This window comes from Megalopta genalis, chromosome 3, assembly GCF_051020955.1.
Source record: "Megalopta genalis isolate 19385.01 chromosome 3, iyMegGena1_principal, whole genome shotgun sequence".
Classification (NCBI taxonomy): domain Eukaryota; kingdom Metazoa; phylum Arthropoda; class Insecta; order Hymenoptera; family Halictidae; genus Megalopta; species Megalopta genalis.
Window position 1 is genome coordinate 29,908,226 of NC_135015.1, and position 17,565 is coordinate 29,925,790.

The 17,565-nt window shown below is 34.1% G+C and overlaps 1 protein-coding gene across 5 annotated transcripts in view; it reads left to right on the forward strand.

Annotated features, from left to right (window-relative positions):
- The window catches only part of CDase (neutral ceramidase), a 95,424-nt gene that overhangs the window by 13,444 nt on the left and 64,415 nt on the right, over positions 1-17,565 (forward strand). For all 5 annotated transcript variants that reach the window (XM_033466375.2, XM_033466374.2, XM_033466372.2 and 2 more), the window contains exons 2-7: positions 3,844-4,024; positions 5,616-5,759; positions 6,608-6,784; positions 7,473-7,600; positions 9,256-9,454; positions 11,737-11,943. In XM_033466375.2, coding sequence (XP_033322266.2) covers positions 3,875-4,024; positions 5,616-5,759; positions 6,608-6,784; positions 7,473-7,600; positions 9,256-9,454; positions 11,737-11,943 — 1,005 coding nt within the window. In that variant the 5' untranslated portion in view covers positions 3,844-3,874. The remainder of the gene's footprint in view (positions 1-3,843; positions 4,025-5,615; positions 5,760-6,607; positions 6,785-7,472; positions 7,601-9,255; positions 9,455-11,736; positions 11,944-17,565) is intronic.

The window sequence follows — 17,565 nt, forward strand, 5'->3', positions numbered from 1 at the left end:
ATTGCATATCCAATCCGCAGTGGATCCTGTCTCATCAGTGAATCGTCAACCAATTAGAGCAAAGAAAATTTCTATATCGACCCTCGCTAACGGGGTGTGAGTGATCTTGAGGTGTGCAGGAGTAGGATCCATTACTGTATGCAGAAATAAAACAGATATATGGAAAAATATGCAATATACAAAACGTATGTAGTATGCAGGATATGCAAAAAGAAGTTATATTTTTAGAATCCTCTAATGATTAAACAAACTTTCCAATAAATGATTTCCAAACTTTTCCATAAATTTATCTCTATTCTATAAACATATGCATTTGCATAAACATCTGCAGAGAGAGAGAGAGAGAGAGAGAGAGAGAGAGAGAGAGAGAGAGAGAGAGAGAGAGTTTACTTATTATACAATAAGATAAAATTAGAATACTTAAGCACACATGTATTTACATTCCTCCTCTTATTAGCTGCGGCAGTGGGACAGCTAGTAACAGGAGGAATGTAAACACGAAGGTGCCTTCTTGTCGCATAAGAACTAGAGTAAATTCTGAGTAATCGACCCTCACAGCTTCTACACAGAAATGGATAATTTAGGAAGAGGTGACGGCACGCTTTTATAGTTACCGATTGTTAACAACTATAAAAACGAATAATCGTATCTCCAATTCAAGCTGTGGGTCAATTAGGAGGAATTTACTGTACTTATTATTATTCAGAGAGTATAACATTATCATCGATTTTATGACGATTAAAATTGTTATTATTGAATATTTATACTATTGTTCGATGAATTGATATTTCTAGATAACATAATGGACATTGGAATATTTATTTAAAATTAATAAAAAATAGTACAAATAAAATAGTAAAGCACGCGAGCATGCACCTATTTCTCCCTCCGCAAACAAAACATTCATATGTATTCTAAATTACAAGCATCGACTCGAATCGTCTATTGATTGCAAAATATGTTTTCCATTGTTGTATCATTTAATTTATTTAGAAAGGGTTTGTGAATGAATTATTAATTTTCTCTTTTATTCTTCCATATTTGTTAATTAACTTTCTAACTATTAATTAATTAACTTTCGCATACAGTTTTCCCGAGCACCTCCGTTAATCTGACAAAAAATGTTTCGAACAATAGTTTATCGGTTCCTTGTCTCGGCTACAAGGTAAAATATTAAATTTTTAAATCTTTTCAATAAAAAATCGAGGCCGGTTTGATTTTCTTAAATGGCATCGCATATTCTATCGTGATCATAGCGGGATACGTTACAATTTAGCTTGTGGGAATATTTACTGATAATATATTTAATGCATGATTATAATACAATAAGTGAACATTCGTTACAATGCAAATATAAAGAGCATTATCTCCACTTCTAAAATATATGCACTAAAATATATACCTCTATAATAATGTACTTCATAATGTGCATTACAGCACAAAGGATTTCGTATATGTAGAAAGCACCTGGTAGATATTCAAGAAAAAGAAGCGATGCGCATCATGGAATGCAATAAATCGTCGTATAATCTCTTTTCTCTTGTTGGTTTATTGAATGGAGAAACGAACATTTCACCTGGATCTCCGAAGCTAGCAATCTCCATAAACACCGTGGGTCCAGCAATAATTTTAATCTCAACGATCATGACTGATCTCATCAAGTAACAGAAAAAATGACCGCACGTTGCACTCGATCTTCGACGCGATGCGACGCGACACAGCGAAGTATGTATTACATTCACAATCTCGCGATCCTTCTCGTGTGCAGGAAAAAAAGAATAAGAATGCGAGGTTTATTAGAGGCATTCTTGATCTAACGGATTCCAGCCGGCCGTAATACCTGTCGAAAGTGGACATATAACCTTCGGATTGCCGTATCGGAATTTTCAAAACCTCGCAGCAGTGTATCCCCGAGCAAGGAAACTTCGGCCTTGACGAATTTTTTCGCTTATCTCGAGGATCGCGAGCAGAGATTATGCAACACGAATATGCTTTTAACACACCTGAAGTGACTATACTGTTTATGCGTTTTTAAACGTCTCGCGTACCAGATGTGCAAGTTGATACAAGAGGTGGGTTACGTTGAGGCTTGCTTAAAAATTCGTTTTTTTTATAGCGTCTGATAAATATAATATTATAGTGTGGTATAGATTGACAAGATTTTATTGTTACAGTTAAATATTGTTATACATTTTCAACAGCGCTAGAACTATTAAGCAGATCAGTATGACACTACATGCAATGAGGAACTAAAAATTTGTAAGGAAATATCTGCGTTGTTACTCATTTCTGTGAAATATGAGTATGATCACTGTCACAAGTTTGTGGAAACATGCTAAAAATATGTACAATGTTTCATGGTTGGTGATTTCATCGGCGCTTTATTCGAACAAAAAGATACTACTTCGAGATTCGTTTCACTGTGTTCGTTTCCGCGAATAGAAACTGTTATGAATCACGATAATCTTTGACAACGTAACACGACTTCTACGATCTAATAATTTCCCAATAATTCTTTAGTTTTTTCTATTGCTACAAAAATCTAAAGCTACGTAAGGTTACTAGAGATAGGATTATGTATATTGCAAGCAGAGTCGAATTTCTATGAGGTAGCCTCGAACCTTTTATAAGTATTTCGTCAGAAATAGACAATACCTTCAAATATGCTCGAATCTCTACGAGATTGGTTCGAACTAGAAATCCTTATTTAACGTGTATTTAAGTACACGTGTACACATGTAATTAACAGCTCCGAACTTCAACCCGTGTAATTCTTAATACACAGGTACCCGTATATTTTTATATTACATTTGTATTTTTATATTACACGTGTACTTCTATATTATACTTGTATTTCTATATTACACGTGTATTTCTATATTACATGTGTACCTCTATAATTACACTTGTATTTCTATATTACATGTGTATGTCTATATTACCCGTGGAAGGAACTTCTGTGTAATCAAGCATTTTTTTATTGTTACATAATGTTATAACAAAATTATAGTATTATAATATTATTGAAAAAAGTTCGAAATCTTCTCAATACATTCGTAATACTTTTATGAAAATATATTGAAAAATGTAAAAGTTTTTAATTTCCATTTGAGCATGATTCTCCATCTGCTTTAATTTTATAAGGCGTTCGAATATTTCTGTGGCGTGAAAGATCGATGTTCTTTTATATTTGTTAAATTATGTAGGTAATGTTTCGTATCGAAAGTTAATATATCATAAACGATTTTTCCCCTCAATGTATATTTATTTAAATATATGATGTAGAAGTCAAAGTTATATACTAGCGTCCGAATACTTTTGCGAGTAACTGTACATATCGTCCCCATTTCAAAAGATTACCGCAAGAACCATAATTGCGAGATTCTTCAATCCACATTTTTCAATTACCTCGATTGATCTCTACCTTAATTGCCAGCAACTTTCACGGAACTTTCGACAAATCGTTCCATTAAAATTAATCCGAGGAAGTCGCCGAACTTCTCAGCTCTGTCCCAAGTCGTGATTGCGTAATCCCGGTTTTGAACCAACCGATCAGCACGCGATCGAGATCATTAACTCGATTCCCATTGCGGCGTCGCCCTTCTAATTATAAACAACGCAGCTGGCCGCAGGCGCTCGCGGGACGATAAGTCGCGCAGCTTATCAAACACGCGATCGTAAACATTCGCGAGATCAAATATCGGTCGTCCGTCAAGTTCGCGCAGCGTTATCGCGAAAAAAATCGGCAACAGTATTTCCGATTTCTTGTGTACATTGGATCGGCGACGATACTAAAGACGTGGGAACCGAGCACCTCTGACACAGTCGATTCTTTGATTTCAGCGCGATCAGACTGGGCGGCTCAGAAAGCTGAATGGAGACAACGGTCATCAAACGACGCCTGCAGATCATTGGACTGGTCTCGCTATGGCTGCTACACGCTGTATTGCCCGGTGCGGCTGCATCTTACAGCATCGGGGTAGGCAGGGCTGACACCACTGGGCCCACCGCCGAAGTCGTTTTTGTGAGTCCCTTACAATTTTCTTTTCATTGGCAACTGCTTTCTTATCCGATTCCGTCGAAGCTTTACTTGGTAATTCGCACAATTTGCAGACTGTAGAATACTTTTTTCAATTTGTTAGTCAGATTATTATCTCTTATTAATTTCTTGTATTTCCACTGTCAGTTGTTTCCTCATTTGATGTTATTGGATTTTCATTCGCTATTGGACATAGTTCGTAGACTAGAAAATATTTTTAATTTTTTGTTGCTCAAATTATTATCACCATTTTAGTTTCATTTGCTGTTTTAGTCAGATTATTATCTCTTATTAATTTCTTGTATTTCCATTGTCAATTGTTTCCTCATTTGATGTTATTGGATCTTCATTCGCTATTGGACATAGTTTGTAGACTAGAAAATATTTTTAATCTCTTGTTGCTCAAATTATTATCACCATTTTAGTTTCATTTGCTGTTTTAGTCAGATTATTATCTCTTATTAATTTCTTGTATTTCCATTGTCAATTGTTTCCTCATTTGATGTTATTGGATCTTCATTCGCTATTGGACATAGTTCGTAGACTAGAAAATATTTTTAATTTTTTGTTGCTCAAATTATTATCACCATTTTTGTTTCATTTGCTGTTAGTCATATTATTATATCTTATTAATTTCTTGTATTTCCATTGTCAATTGTTTCCTCATTTGATGTTATTGGATCTTCATTCGCTATTGGACATAGTTCGTAGACTAGAAAATATTTTTAATTTTTTGTTGCTCAAATTATTATCACCATTTTTGTTTCATTTGCTGTTAGTCATATTATTATCTCTTATTAATTTCTTGTATTTCCATTGTCAATTGTTTCCTCATTTGATGTTATTGGATCTTCATTCGCTACTGGACATAGTTCGTAGACTAAAAAATATTTTTAATTTTTTGTTGCTCAAATTATTATCACCATTTTTGTTTCATTTGCTGTTAGTCAGATTATTATCTCTTATTAATATCTTATATTTCCACTATCAGTTGTTGGATCTTCATCTGCTATTGGACATAGTTTGTAGACTATAAATTATTTTTAATTTTTTGTTGCTCAAATTATTATCACCATTTTAGTTTCATTTGCTATGTTAGTTATTTTCTGTTTCGATTTCGTCGATGTCTTACTTGGTAATTGGCATAACTTGTAGACTGCAAAATATTTTTTAAAATTTGTTACTCAGATTATTGTCTCTTTAGAATGATTAATTTCAATTATACTTGTGATTACAGATAAAATTAACTGAAAGGTTTGAATTATGTAATTGAATTAAAGTATAGTTCAAATACGTAATTGAATTACAATGGAATTGCATTAGCATAACTCTAAAGAATGTTGAATCTCACATATTAATTTTCTAATTTCTGTCATAAATGGATAATTTTCGTATCGTTAACAAATTGAAATCTTTGTGCTCGCAAGTTATTTTCTAATATTTCCGGATCCGACGTGATTTACAATGTAATCGAATATTATATTTGTACGATTCGACGGTGCAGTAAGATCAACTTCTTCGAAACGTCGGAACGTCAGAGACAGGGAAGATCTCGAAAGAATTGTTTGTTTTCCAGATGGGCTACGCGAAAATCGATCAAAAGGGATCTGGACTCCATCTGCGAACATTCTCTCGCGCGTTCATCATAGATGATGGCGAGGAGAGGTTCGTCTTCGTCAGCGTGGACAGCGCGATGATGGGAAATGGCGTTCGCGAGGCGGTAATCTTTTCGTTTTCTTTTTCTTTTTATCGCATCTCTGATTTCGCAGTTCGAAACAAACCACTCGTCACTTTCGATCTTTTTCCAATCTTGCTCTCAAAGTCAGATCTTTTAAGAATAAGGAATTAGTTTACCATCGTCATACTTATGTTAAGACTAATAGTTTTTATCACCCGTATATAAAAAGTAATATTGATAATAATAATTATTATTATCATTACTAATATTGCATTATTTTATCATATTATTATTAAGAATGACAATAAATTTCTGATATCCGTTTCAACCAGTTCCTTATCGTGGAATGCGTTAATACTAATAATTAGAATAATTATTATTATGTCAATAATAATTATAATTATAATTATTATGATAATAATAATTACAATTATAATTATTATAAGCATAATAATTACAATTATAATTATTATAAGCATAATAATTACAATTATAATTATTATAAGCATAAAAGTGACGACATTAAGAGTTTTATTACTCAATTTATTTACTACTGGTTAATAATATTATTATGATATTATGATAATTATAACGAGATATATGATTATATATAAAATAACACAAAATAATACTATAATAATATATATCATAATATTATTATAATAATGATTTCACATTATTTTCAAGCGAGGAGATGGGGGCATGAAAATTTGTTATCACAGTATAAAAATTAATTACTGCTAAAATACAAATGTTATAACAATTATAATAGTTATAGTAATTGTAATTATAGTTATAGCGACTATGATTAAATAACTATAATTATAACTTGTAGCAACGAATTTTTACATTGTGGTAAACCATTGATTCGGAATTGAATGTTATCGCAGGTGCTGCAGAAACTGCAGATGCAGTTTGGTAGCTTGTACACTGAGAAGAACGTGATGATTAGCGGAACGCATTCACATTCGACGCCGGGTGGATTCATGCAGGACATGCTATTCGACCTGACGACGTTTGGATTCGTTAAAGAGACGTTCGATGCTTTGGTATCTGGTATAGCTAGGGTAAATATCCTATGCAATTAATTATTATAAATAATAAATAAATAATAGACGAATAGAGGAGTAGAGGAGTAGAGGAGTAGAGGAGTAGAGGAGTAGAGGAGTAGAGGAGTAGAGGAGTAGAGGAGTAGAGGAGTAGAGGAGTAGAGGAGTAGAGGAGTAGAGGAGTAGAGGAGTAGAGGAGTAGAGGAGTAGAGGAGTAGAGGAGTAGAGGAGTAGAGGAGTAGAGGAGTAGAGGAGTAGAGGAGTAGAGGAGTAGAGGAGTAGAGGAGTAGAGGAGTAGAGGAGTAGAGGAGTAGAGGACGAATAGACGAATAGACGAATAGACGAATAGATGAATAGACGAATAGATTTTTACGTTAGCAAAAGCAGAGATAATGAGCAAGTGCATTTGCAATCCTTGTTTTATCGTTTCCGTCTTAAGTCAGTCACTTTCGTTATCTGATATACAATTGAAATACCTTGTATTTATTATCGGTTCCATTCGTTCTTACCTTTGTTTGCGGTACCTACATTTTCCTCATTCCAAAAATTGATGAAACATTAGGTCGCAAACAGAGTGCTCCAATTTATTATATCCCATGAAAATAATCTGGTACATGTAGCACGATTTTAGAACGATTTTCATCAACCTGCGATTACGAACCTTGAAAATGTGATTCAAATTAATCTGTCAACGCAAACATTGCAGAGTATCGAGCGAGCGCACGAAGCTGTGGTGCCAGGTCGCATCTTCATCACGCACGGTGAGGTCCTGGGTGCCAACATCAACAGAAGTCCTTTTGCGTACCTGAATAATCCTAAACACGAGAGAGACAGGTGAGCTCGACTAGGAAGAATCGAACCACATGATCCTTTTATCAGAGATTTGCGATTTATTGGACAAATTGTTCGAAAAAATGCGAGTTACTTGAAAACATTCGAATTGCGTGAGTTACTCGAATTTTTCCTTATGTATTGTACGTATAGTTCTTACGCGACAAGAAGGCACTTTTGTGTTTACATCCCCCCTCTTACTATCTGCCCCATTGTTGCAGCTATTGGTCGCTATCGGCTAGAAAACGGCAACGAAAATCGCCGTCAACCAATAGCGACCGATAGCTGCGGCAGTGGGGCAGCTAGTAAGAGGGGGAATCCAAACACAAAGGTGCCTCTTTGTCGCGTGAGGACTATAGGTAAGTGCTATCAGGCACTACACGTCTCACTAATTCAGTTAACACATTGTATGCGGGAAACACCTAAACGCACGTTTCGTGCTTATTATTATCAAACCGCTGAATCCGACAAAACTCGTTTTCTACGAATTAGGGGGAATAATTGCTACGCGTCATCTATTGCTAGATATTGTTCCTTCTATGTTCCTGCCGATTCTATTTTTATAAATTTTTGATTATTAAACAATTATTGAATATTTCATGCCGAATACCTAACTACCGCTACACGGTGAGAATTTGGCGAGAAAACATCCGTAGTCAAAGTGTTAATATGCTCACCATTTTGAAATTTTCATGAACAAAAGATATTTCTTGTGTATGCGCTGTTAATTATTTAGCACTTTTGACAGTGATAATAATATTACCTGCACTGAAGTCCTGCAGTGGAAAATAGGGTAGTGGTGCTGATTACTTTCGAAAATAATTAGCTTTATATTTATCGAATAAGACATTGTAAATTGTTTATTGTCTAAAAATTATCCGAGGGGACAGTAGACACACACACACACAGTGGCCCACAGTAACTGATACATCTCACCTATCTAAGGAAGAATTTTGCTAAAATTGATATTTTCAAGTAACTTGGAAATCGGAGATCTGTTCGAACATATTCGAGTAATTTAAACATTTTCGAAGTGAAAATTCAGCTTCAAGTAGCTCGAAATCTTACGAGCGTCCGAGTATTCGAACCGTCATAATGTTTCAAGCACAGAAGAATCTCTGTTATATGAATTAAGTGGGAGACTGAAGAGTTTATATGAGAATTTTTTCAAACAGGGTGTCCCAAAATGATGTTACTTCCGGGAAATAAGGGGTTCCTGAGGTCGTTTGAAGTAACTTTATCCTTAGCGCAAATGCAACCCATGGCTTCGTTTATATATACGAATTATTAAAGGAAAACAACAACCAATGAGAGACGAGCTCGAAACGGCTGAACCGACTAACGCACGAAGCCCAGTTTCGCTCATTGGCTCGGCCGTCTCGCGCCAGCTGATCTCGCCTCTCATTGGTTAATATTTTCCTTTAATAATTCGTAAACAAGGCCGCGGATTGCATTTTCGCTAAGGAAAAAGTTACTTCAAATGGCCTGAGGAACCCCCCATTTCCAGATTGCAAGACATTCTTGAGATACCCTGTATAATATATTACCGTGAGTGAGAAGATTCTTAATTTATCCTTGAGAACTGATTGATAGCACACGCGTGCTACCTTGTTGTCTAGGAGTGTAGATGCAAACTGACATAATCCGATCTTGTTCAGGTATAAGTACAACGTGGACAAGACCCTGACGCAACTCCAGTTCGTCGGCGCAGATAACAAACCGCTGGGTGTCATCAACTGGTTCCCAGTGCATCCTACTAGCATGAACAACACGAACCACTTGGTTTCCAGCGATAACGTTGGTTACGCCTCTATTCTGTTCGAGCAGGCGATGAACAAGGACTCTCTGGTTGGCAAGGTGAGGGCCGTGGTCTGATGTTGTAGCTCTGCGTTTATGACTTGTACCAGTCTCAAGCTGACAATCTGGGTCTTTAAGTACCCAGGCGATATTTTCACCTCTGAATAAGGTGAAAATATCTATTATGAAATACTGCTCAATTGTGATCCTTCCTTGAAACAGTAGCACAAAAAATAGTAGCATAAAAACTAGATAGAATATATGAAAAAGTGGATGTGAAAATCCTATCCTTATTTTTCAACATTGTTCTTTATAAATTCACTCACGCGAATAATGTTATATGTATTATAATAAGCTGTAAAAACAAATATTTGTTCGGATATGGACGTTTCTAAGCGAGAACGTATTGTTCTTTATTGTGTATTTCAATTGTTTCTTGTCCCGATTTATGGAACATAAGTAGAATACATAATCTAATATGGAACATAATCTAACTCAACTGTTATATCTTGTATGCATATACAGGGTAAGCCGTTTAACTTGCATAATCTACATAATTTTTAAATTACGCATCTAATAATAAGTGTTAAACAGAAAAGTTGTAGAGTTTTAAGTGTGGAAGGTGATGACGTATTCGCTTTTTTTGTATACAGTGTCATTAAAAATAGCATATTTAGTTCATTGTAGATCAAAAGAATATAAAATTCTAAGTGGAAAAGTATAGACCTATGTTTATTCTAAAGTTAATTGTTAACGAGATTTTAGACAGTGAAGAACTTCTCTGACGATACACGTGGTTAACATCCTTCAATGGACTTATCTTAAAATCTCCTTAACCATTAGTTTTAGGCTTATCAGAGGTTTATACTTTTCTACTTGAAATTTAATATTCTTTGGATCTACAATGAGGAAAATATTGCTCTCCATTCAAAAAAAAGGAAGTCGACCTTGAAATATTGAGAACTACACTATTTAAAAGAAAGATGAATACATCATCACCCTTAAATCTCTACAAGTTTTGTATTTAATATTTAGATATTAATTTAACATTTATATGGACTGTGCAACTCACTCTGTATATAAGAGATATAATAATATATTAAAAGATGTAATAATCTATCATAGGATATAACAATACATTAAATGATATAATAATAAACAACATTTTAGGCTCAATAAACAGTTCAAGTCGATGCTTGTAATTCAGAATATATATAAATGTGTTGTTTTTGTTGAGGTTGAGGGAGATATGCTTGTTCCACGATAGGGACATTGAATATGCAACACGGGGATATGGTACGAAAACGGTGTTCCATAACAGGTACATGCTCGTTCTTTACTATTTTATTCATATATATTATTTTTTATTCATATTAACTAAATATTTCAGTTCGTTCATTACGTTGTTTAGAAACATCGATCTATGGAACAGTAGTATAAATATCAAACGATAACACTTTTCGTTGTAATCAAATTACAACGTTCCTATTATGGAACGCTTTTCAGGGGTTTAAGATTACCATCTATTTTATTACAACTGAAAAGTGTTATTGTTGAATATTTATACTATTGCTCGATAGATTGATATTTCTAGATAACGTAATAAACTTTGAAATATTTTCTTAATAAGAATAAAAAATAATATCAATAAAATACTAAAGTACGAGCGCGTATGTATTATGGAACACCATTCTCGTTCCTTGCCTGCGGGTTCCATATTTAATGCACCCTTATTTTGTCACGCCCATTTGAAATGATCGATCCAAGTTAGGGAATGAATATGAAACACGGATAGCAGCCGTTCCATAAACTGAGGCAATGAACAAATTTTAGTACCAATAATGGAACACTATGTCCTTGCTTAGAAACAATAATCATTTTTTCAACACCTGATTGCTACGTATGAGTATTTGTGTGAGTAAATTTATAAAGAACGATCTTCAAAAATATGGGTAAAATTTTCACATTCAGTTTCATATGCTCTATCTAATTTTTATTGTATTATTTATGCTATGTTCCAAGTAGAGATCACAATTGGGCGGTGTTTCATAATGGGTACTTTTACCTTAACTGTTACGTTGCGGTTCTGTATAATGGTTTCTGCACTGTTATCAAATGATCTCAGATGTTACTCCTTTCCGGGTGTTAACATAATTATGGAACACCCTGTATATTGGGTTGATGAGGAAATTAATTTTTACATTTCATGAAACTCGTTTCATTGAAGACATAAAAAAATTTGGAATAAACTTTTCGAGCAACTTAATATTTGATTCGTAACCCAATAAATTGTGGAATTAGTATGAATATGTTCGAAATTGACAAATCTTTGTTCTACTTAGGGTTCCTTCGTGGCATCATTTGCTTCTACTAATTTGGGCGACGTTTCACCAAACACTAAAGGTCCGAAATGCGAATTCTCTGGAAAAAATTGCTCGGAACAGTACACTTGTCCCGGGAAAAAGGAGATGTGTTTCGCATCTGGACCAGGAAGAGACATGTTCGAAAGCACCAGCATTATTGCCCACAAAATCTTCACAGAATCATGGGTGAGTTATTTTGTTCAATTTATTTATTTAATCATTTATTTATTTATTCATTTACTTACTTAATCATTTATTTATTTATTTATTTATTAATTTATTTACTTAATCATTTATTTATTTATTCATTTATTTATTCATTTATTCATTTATTTATTGAACAGTAATTTAATAAAAGACGTATACAAAAATATGTGTGTCGTTCTTCGAATAAAAATCAGAATTCTAAATAGAATGTTATTGAGTGTAAATGTAGTTAACACTATTTTTACCAATTTCTTTTTTATTATTTAATTTACCGAATTACTTGCGTGATGACTATGATATATATGATGACCATTTCAAGCATGTATTGCAAAAACGACTGGATCAAATACAAAACAGGGAACACATTTAAAGAACTTAAAAATACTATTCTGTTCCCTTTAACTCACTAAAATTATCAAAAAAAAGAAATAAATATCTGTACAGTTTCTGTACTTCGCAATAAACGCAGAAAATTTTTATTTTGCATAAAAATCCGCAATTCAGTAATTACGTAGAAGACATAGAAAATTGGAGATAATTTCCATTACAAGTTACTAAAAGATGTCCTTTGACTCCTTCGGTAGGAATAGTGTTAAATAGCAAAATACTATTCTATTAAATAGTTACTAGATGATATTTAGTGACAAAGAAGTATCTGAATTTAATATTAAAATAATTAACTAGCAGGTTTCTTGAAACAATATAAAATAAGAATAGTCGAATTAAAAAGGATATTACAGTTTATTGGTATCAGGTCCATAAATATATGCGCTTCAGAAATGGTTTTAAACAATATCCACAAAGCAGCATATTCCATTCAAGATCCATTCCAGCTTTAACTCGGTCGAGTTCATTTCATTGGAGTAAATGTGGCTGCTATCTGGCAAACAATGGTATCTTGGTGGAATAATAGTATCGCTGGCAGATGGTTTTGAATATTGTCAATGTATCTCTCCTCTTCTGGCAAAATTGCGATGCAATTAGTCCGTGACGCAACCTGTTTTACAGGCAACAATGAACTCCTTCATACCGGGTGTCTCGCAGTTTCGTAATTAATCCACGATACTTTACACTTATGTGCACGCAGAACAGCAACAAAATTCTGTATTGATCTAAAATATTATCAACCATTTTATATTACTAAATACTATCAAATATTTTATATTACTAAATATTAATTGAAATATTTTATAATACTATAAAATAATTTGGATCATTTCAATTACTAACAGTCTTTCTAAAATTCTTTGAAGCATTTTCAATCTTAAAATTCATTAAAGTCCATCAGCTATATAAAATTTTCTTTTTGAAACAGTTTTGCTTTCAAACCGATAATATTTGAAAAAATGTTGTTACCGAAAGAAGGCTCGCATTTTTTAAAATAATCTGGAATTTATATGTCTGAATCATTTGGAACTTCAATGTCTGGGTAATTTGGCATTTAAATGTCGACATGCAGACATTAATTGTAACGTCGGCCGTGAGAAATTGTTGCAGCGAACTCCGCGATAAATTCACGGATCCGAAAAAGCCGACATTAATTCTAGACTTGTGATTAAACACGTGAATGGGATTAATTTTTCCGTTTACATTAATTATCAACAAATTCAGCAGAAATTAATAAATGGGCACATCGTAAGCAACGTATAAATATTCATTGGATCCTTCCGTTTATTAAAATTCTCTTAACATTTACGAGTCATTATTACACGATACTATTGTTGCTTACACCTGTGTCAAATTTAATTCCACAGTACCTAAGAGACTTTCATACAAAATGGCTGCCATCCGAACTAATTATATTAAATCATTACGGGGCGATTTTACAATTTAAATAGCACAGCTATCTTTCTATAGTTTCTCGAAGATGATTTTTCTCGGCAGACTGATTTAAATCGATCATGACGGACCTGTGCGCAACGATCGACGATTGCGTTAAATCAATTCCAGTTTCGCGCGCTTGCTTCGCCGGGAAACCCGGCGCAGCAATTAGAATACATCTTGGCTGCTAACGATCGTTGTTGCAACGCGGATTGTAGAAAAGGAGAAACAAGGTCCGTGGAGCCTCGAACGAAATCACGGGCACGAGGAGCGAGCGATAACGATCGGTGGAGTAAAATAAGTGCACAACGCACTCGGCAGACCGTAATCCTGCCCGCGAATATCTGTTTTAATTTACAATAGAGCAAACATTCCGAGCTAAAACCTCTCCGGCGTAGATCGTGTGCACACCTTAACCACTCTTTTTGCTGCTCTTTCCTTTCCATCGTTCACAAACGATTACAATCGTCGAGTTTAATAATCTGGCGCGTGCATCAGTCACTGAATATGCATACAATATTTTCTTTGTTAATCCCTTGACATACCATTTTCCTCGCTGTTACTGCGATTAGACATTTTTCGATTGCAATCATTTCTTAGAATCGAAAGAAAATCATTGCTTATCGTGTGCTTAAATTTGCTTAAATGCTTAAACATTGATGAGATTAGAATTTTATTGCAATCTTAAAGGATAGAATTACACAGCTATACTCGATAAATTATTACTAGAAATTTTCAGGACGAGTCGCAGGGGTCAAAGTACGGCAAGGGTTTAATCCTGTATAGAAATACGTTTACTTTTTTATTTGAATTTTCTTCAGCCTTGTTCAGGCGAGACGATCAATTAAACGATAAGTGCAAACGGAACTTGAAAAATTTCTGAAATAATTTTAACGACGTATTCGTACTGGAATTTAGCTGCGCAGATGGAGACATCTCTGCCGAATTTATAAATTTATTCGTTACTCAAACAAATCGTGGCAACTGTTATTTAATATTTTCCGACCTATGTTACTTTTGTATACAGGGTGTCCGATTTAAGTTGAGATTTGTAAAAACTGTCGTAGTCACGTGATTTGAAAAAAAACAAACAAACTGACATGTGTCTTTTAGTATCTCGAGTGGCAAGTTCAATGGCTATACTAGTTATTTCAAGGTCACGTGACTTTTTTAATGACAATTCTATATTTTTTATTCCGGAATCATATTCTACGTAAAAAAAATGCACAACTTTTGATTGAAACATTTTTTTGTAACTTGTTTTTCAACGATATTTCATTTAAGAACATCAAGAATATCTCATGGAATATATATCTTATCTTAATAGAAAAACAAAATTATCCTTAACATAAACGTGAACAACCAGCCTTACTTTTTAAAAAATATCGAACTTACAAACAAATATTTCAAACAATAGTTGTGCATTTTTTCACGTAGAATCGGATTCCGAAATAAAAAATATAGATTAATGACAAGAAACATCGAGATGGCCTTGAAACAACATTGACACCATCCTCGCATTAAAAAACTAGTATAGCCATTCGACTCCCCACTCGAAATACTAAAGGACATGTGCCAGTTTGTTTCTCTTTTTCAAGTCTCGCGTCCACGAGATTTTGTACAACATCAACTTAAATGGAACATTCTGTATCTATGCGCTGAATTCAAGGTCTCACATCGAGTCTTACAAAATGGAAAAACTGTGCGCAAAGTCCGCCGTTAATTGGTATTCAAAACAAACCACGATTGATACTCATCAAACTCGTAATTTGTTGAGGCGAACGTTGCCCCGCAAGAGATCTCGAAGTCTCGACGCGATTACTGGATCTCCACACGCTCTCCCGTATCGTTTAATTGTCTCCGACGTCGGAACACATGGTCGGAGACACGGGGATGCTTTCTTCGTCTCATTAAGACGTTCTCCCGCCGAGATCAGCCGCTAACGAGTCATTGTGATCGGGAAATTAGCATCCTTAACGAACGCGCCGAGCGCGTAATTGATTGCTTCGTTCGCCATCGGTTTCTTTCGTTCTTTCCTCGGTTCTTTCTCCAGCGAACGAAGTTCCCGATTCCATCTCGGATTCGTTATTAATTGCATCGGGAAATCATTTCACGCGATCCCGTCACCACGGCGTCCAAACGAAGGGAAAATATTTTTCCTCGTCGCAGTCTCGTCTGCGGTTCGTGCAATCTCTTTTATTCCGTACAGGCTTCAATCTTATTTACAAAATAGTCTATGCCGTATGTTATAGTTAGAAAAATAGAGATTTGAGCAGTCCGCGACTCGATTCGAAATTCGAGTAATTTCACGCCGCGACGTTTTTGTATGGAAGACAGAAAGCGGGGCGTTCTCTGCATTGTTTTTTGCTCCTGACAGCAATTTTCCACTGGAATAATTATAGTGCAAGAATTTGGAACTATTCTATTCGAAACTATTGCAATGAGAGTAAGAATGTTTATTATGGTCTTCTTTATCAAAGACTTGGATTATGATTTTTAATTGAATTTCAATGTGAATTTATATTGCAATTGATTTTTGGTAGAAATTTAATTCAGTTGACTTTAGATGAGGGAAATATTATCAGTTATAATAGATTTTTATTTTAAATTCAATTTGTGACGAAATTTTTGTATGAAAAGTAATCATTTTTATTACAGTTTTTATTATTAACTATTTATTATTAACTATTTCAATATGAATGTATGTTACGATTGATTTTTAATACAAATCTAATTTAATTGATTTTATATAGGGCAAATATTTTCAATTATAATAGATTTTTATTTAAAATTTTAATTTGTAACAAAATTCTCGTATAAAAAGTAATCATTTTTATCACAGTTTTTATTATCAACTTAGATTATGATTTTTAATGATATTTCAATATATATGAATTTATATTAAAATTGATTTTTAATAGAAATCTAATTCAATTAATTTTAGATAGAAGGAAATATTATCAGTTATAATAGATTTCTATTATAAATTTAATTTGTAACCAAATTTTCGAATAAATTTAAGGACAAATTTTTATTACGGTTTTTTGTCATAAACTTAGACTATGATTTTTAATGATATTTCAATATGGATTTATATTAAAATTGATTTTCAATAGAAACCTAATTCAATTGATTTTATATGGTGAAAATATTATCGACTATAATAGATTAATAAATAGATTAATAGATAGATTATAAATGTAGTTTGTAAATAAAATTTTGGTATTTTAACTGGTATTTGATCATTTTGTCGTGTTCGATAATTTCGTGCGCTCATGCATCTCCGATAAAACGTTTAATCGAACACAGTTTTTGAATTCTTGTTACTTTCATTCATGATGAAACGATCTTATCAATTTTTTATCTCATTGATGCAATTAAACCAACACGATCTTCGTGCAAGTATTCAATTTCGTAGAGCGAAATGAACGCATAATTCGCAATCCGTGCAGTATTCAACGCGGCCGCAATTAAAATTCGATTCAGGCCGGGGAAAAACGCGGAACTCAAATTTTCCCGCCTCGAACTCCATTCCCGTTCGTGGAAAAGCGGAGGAAAAAACGAGATCCGACGCCTCGGCAATCATTGAGCAGCCGAGCGCCGCTTTCTACCACTCAGCGAACAGTGACTCGTTTACATATTATATGTATCCGCCTCGGAATCGTCTCGACCACGGACGATCATAAGTCCGTGCGCTCGTGCTCGCATGCAGATCAGTTCCCCGAACTAGAGTTTCTCCGTTCCGAACGGTTTCACGAGCCTCCGCGGAACAAGAAGCGC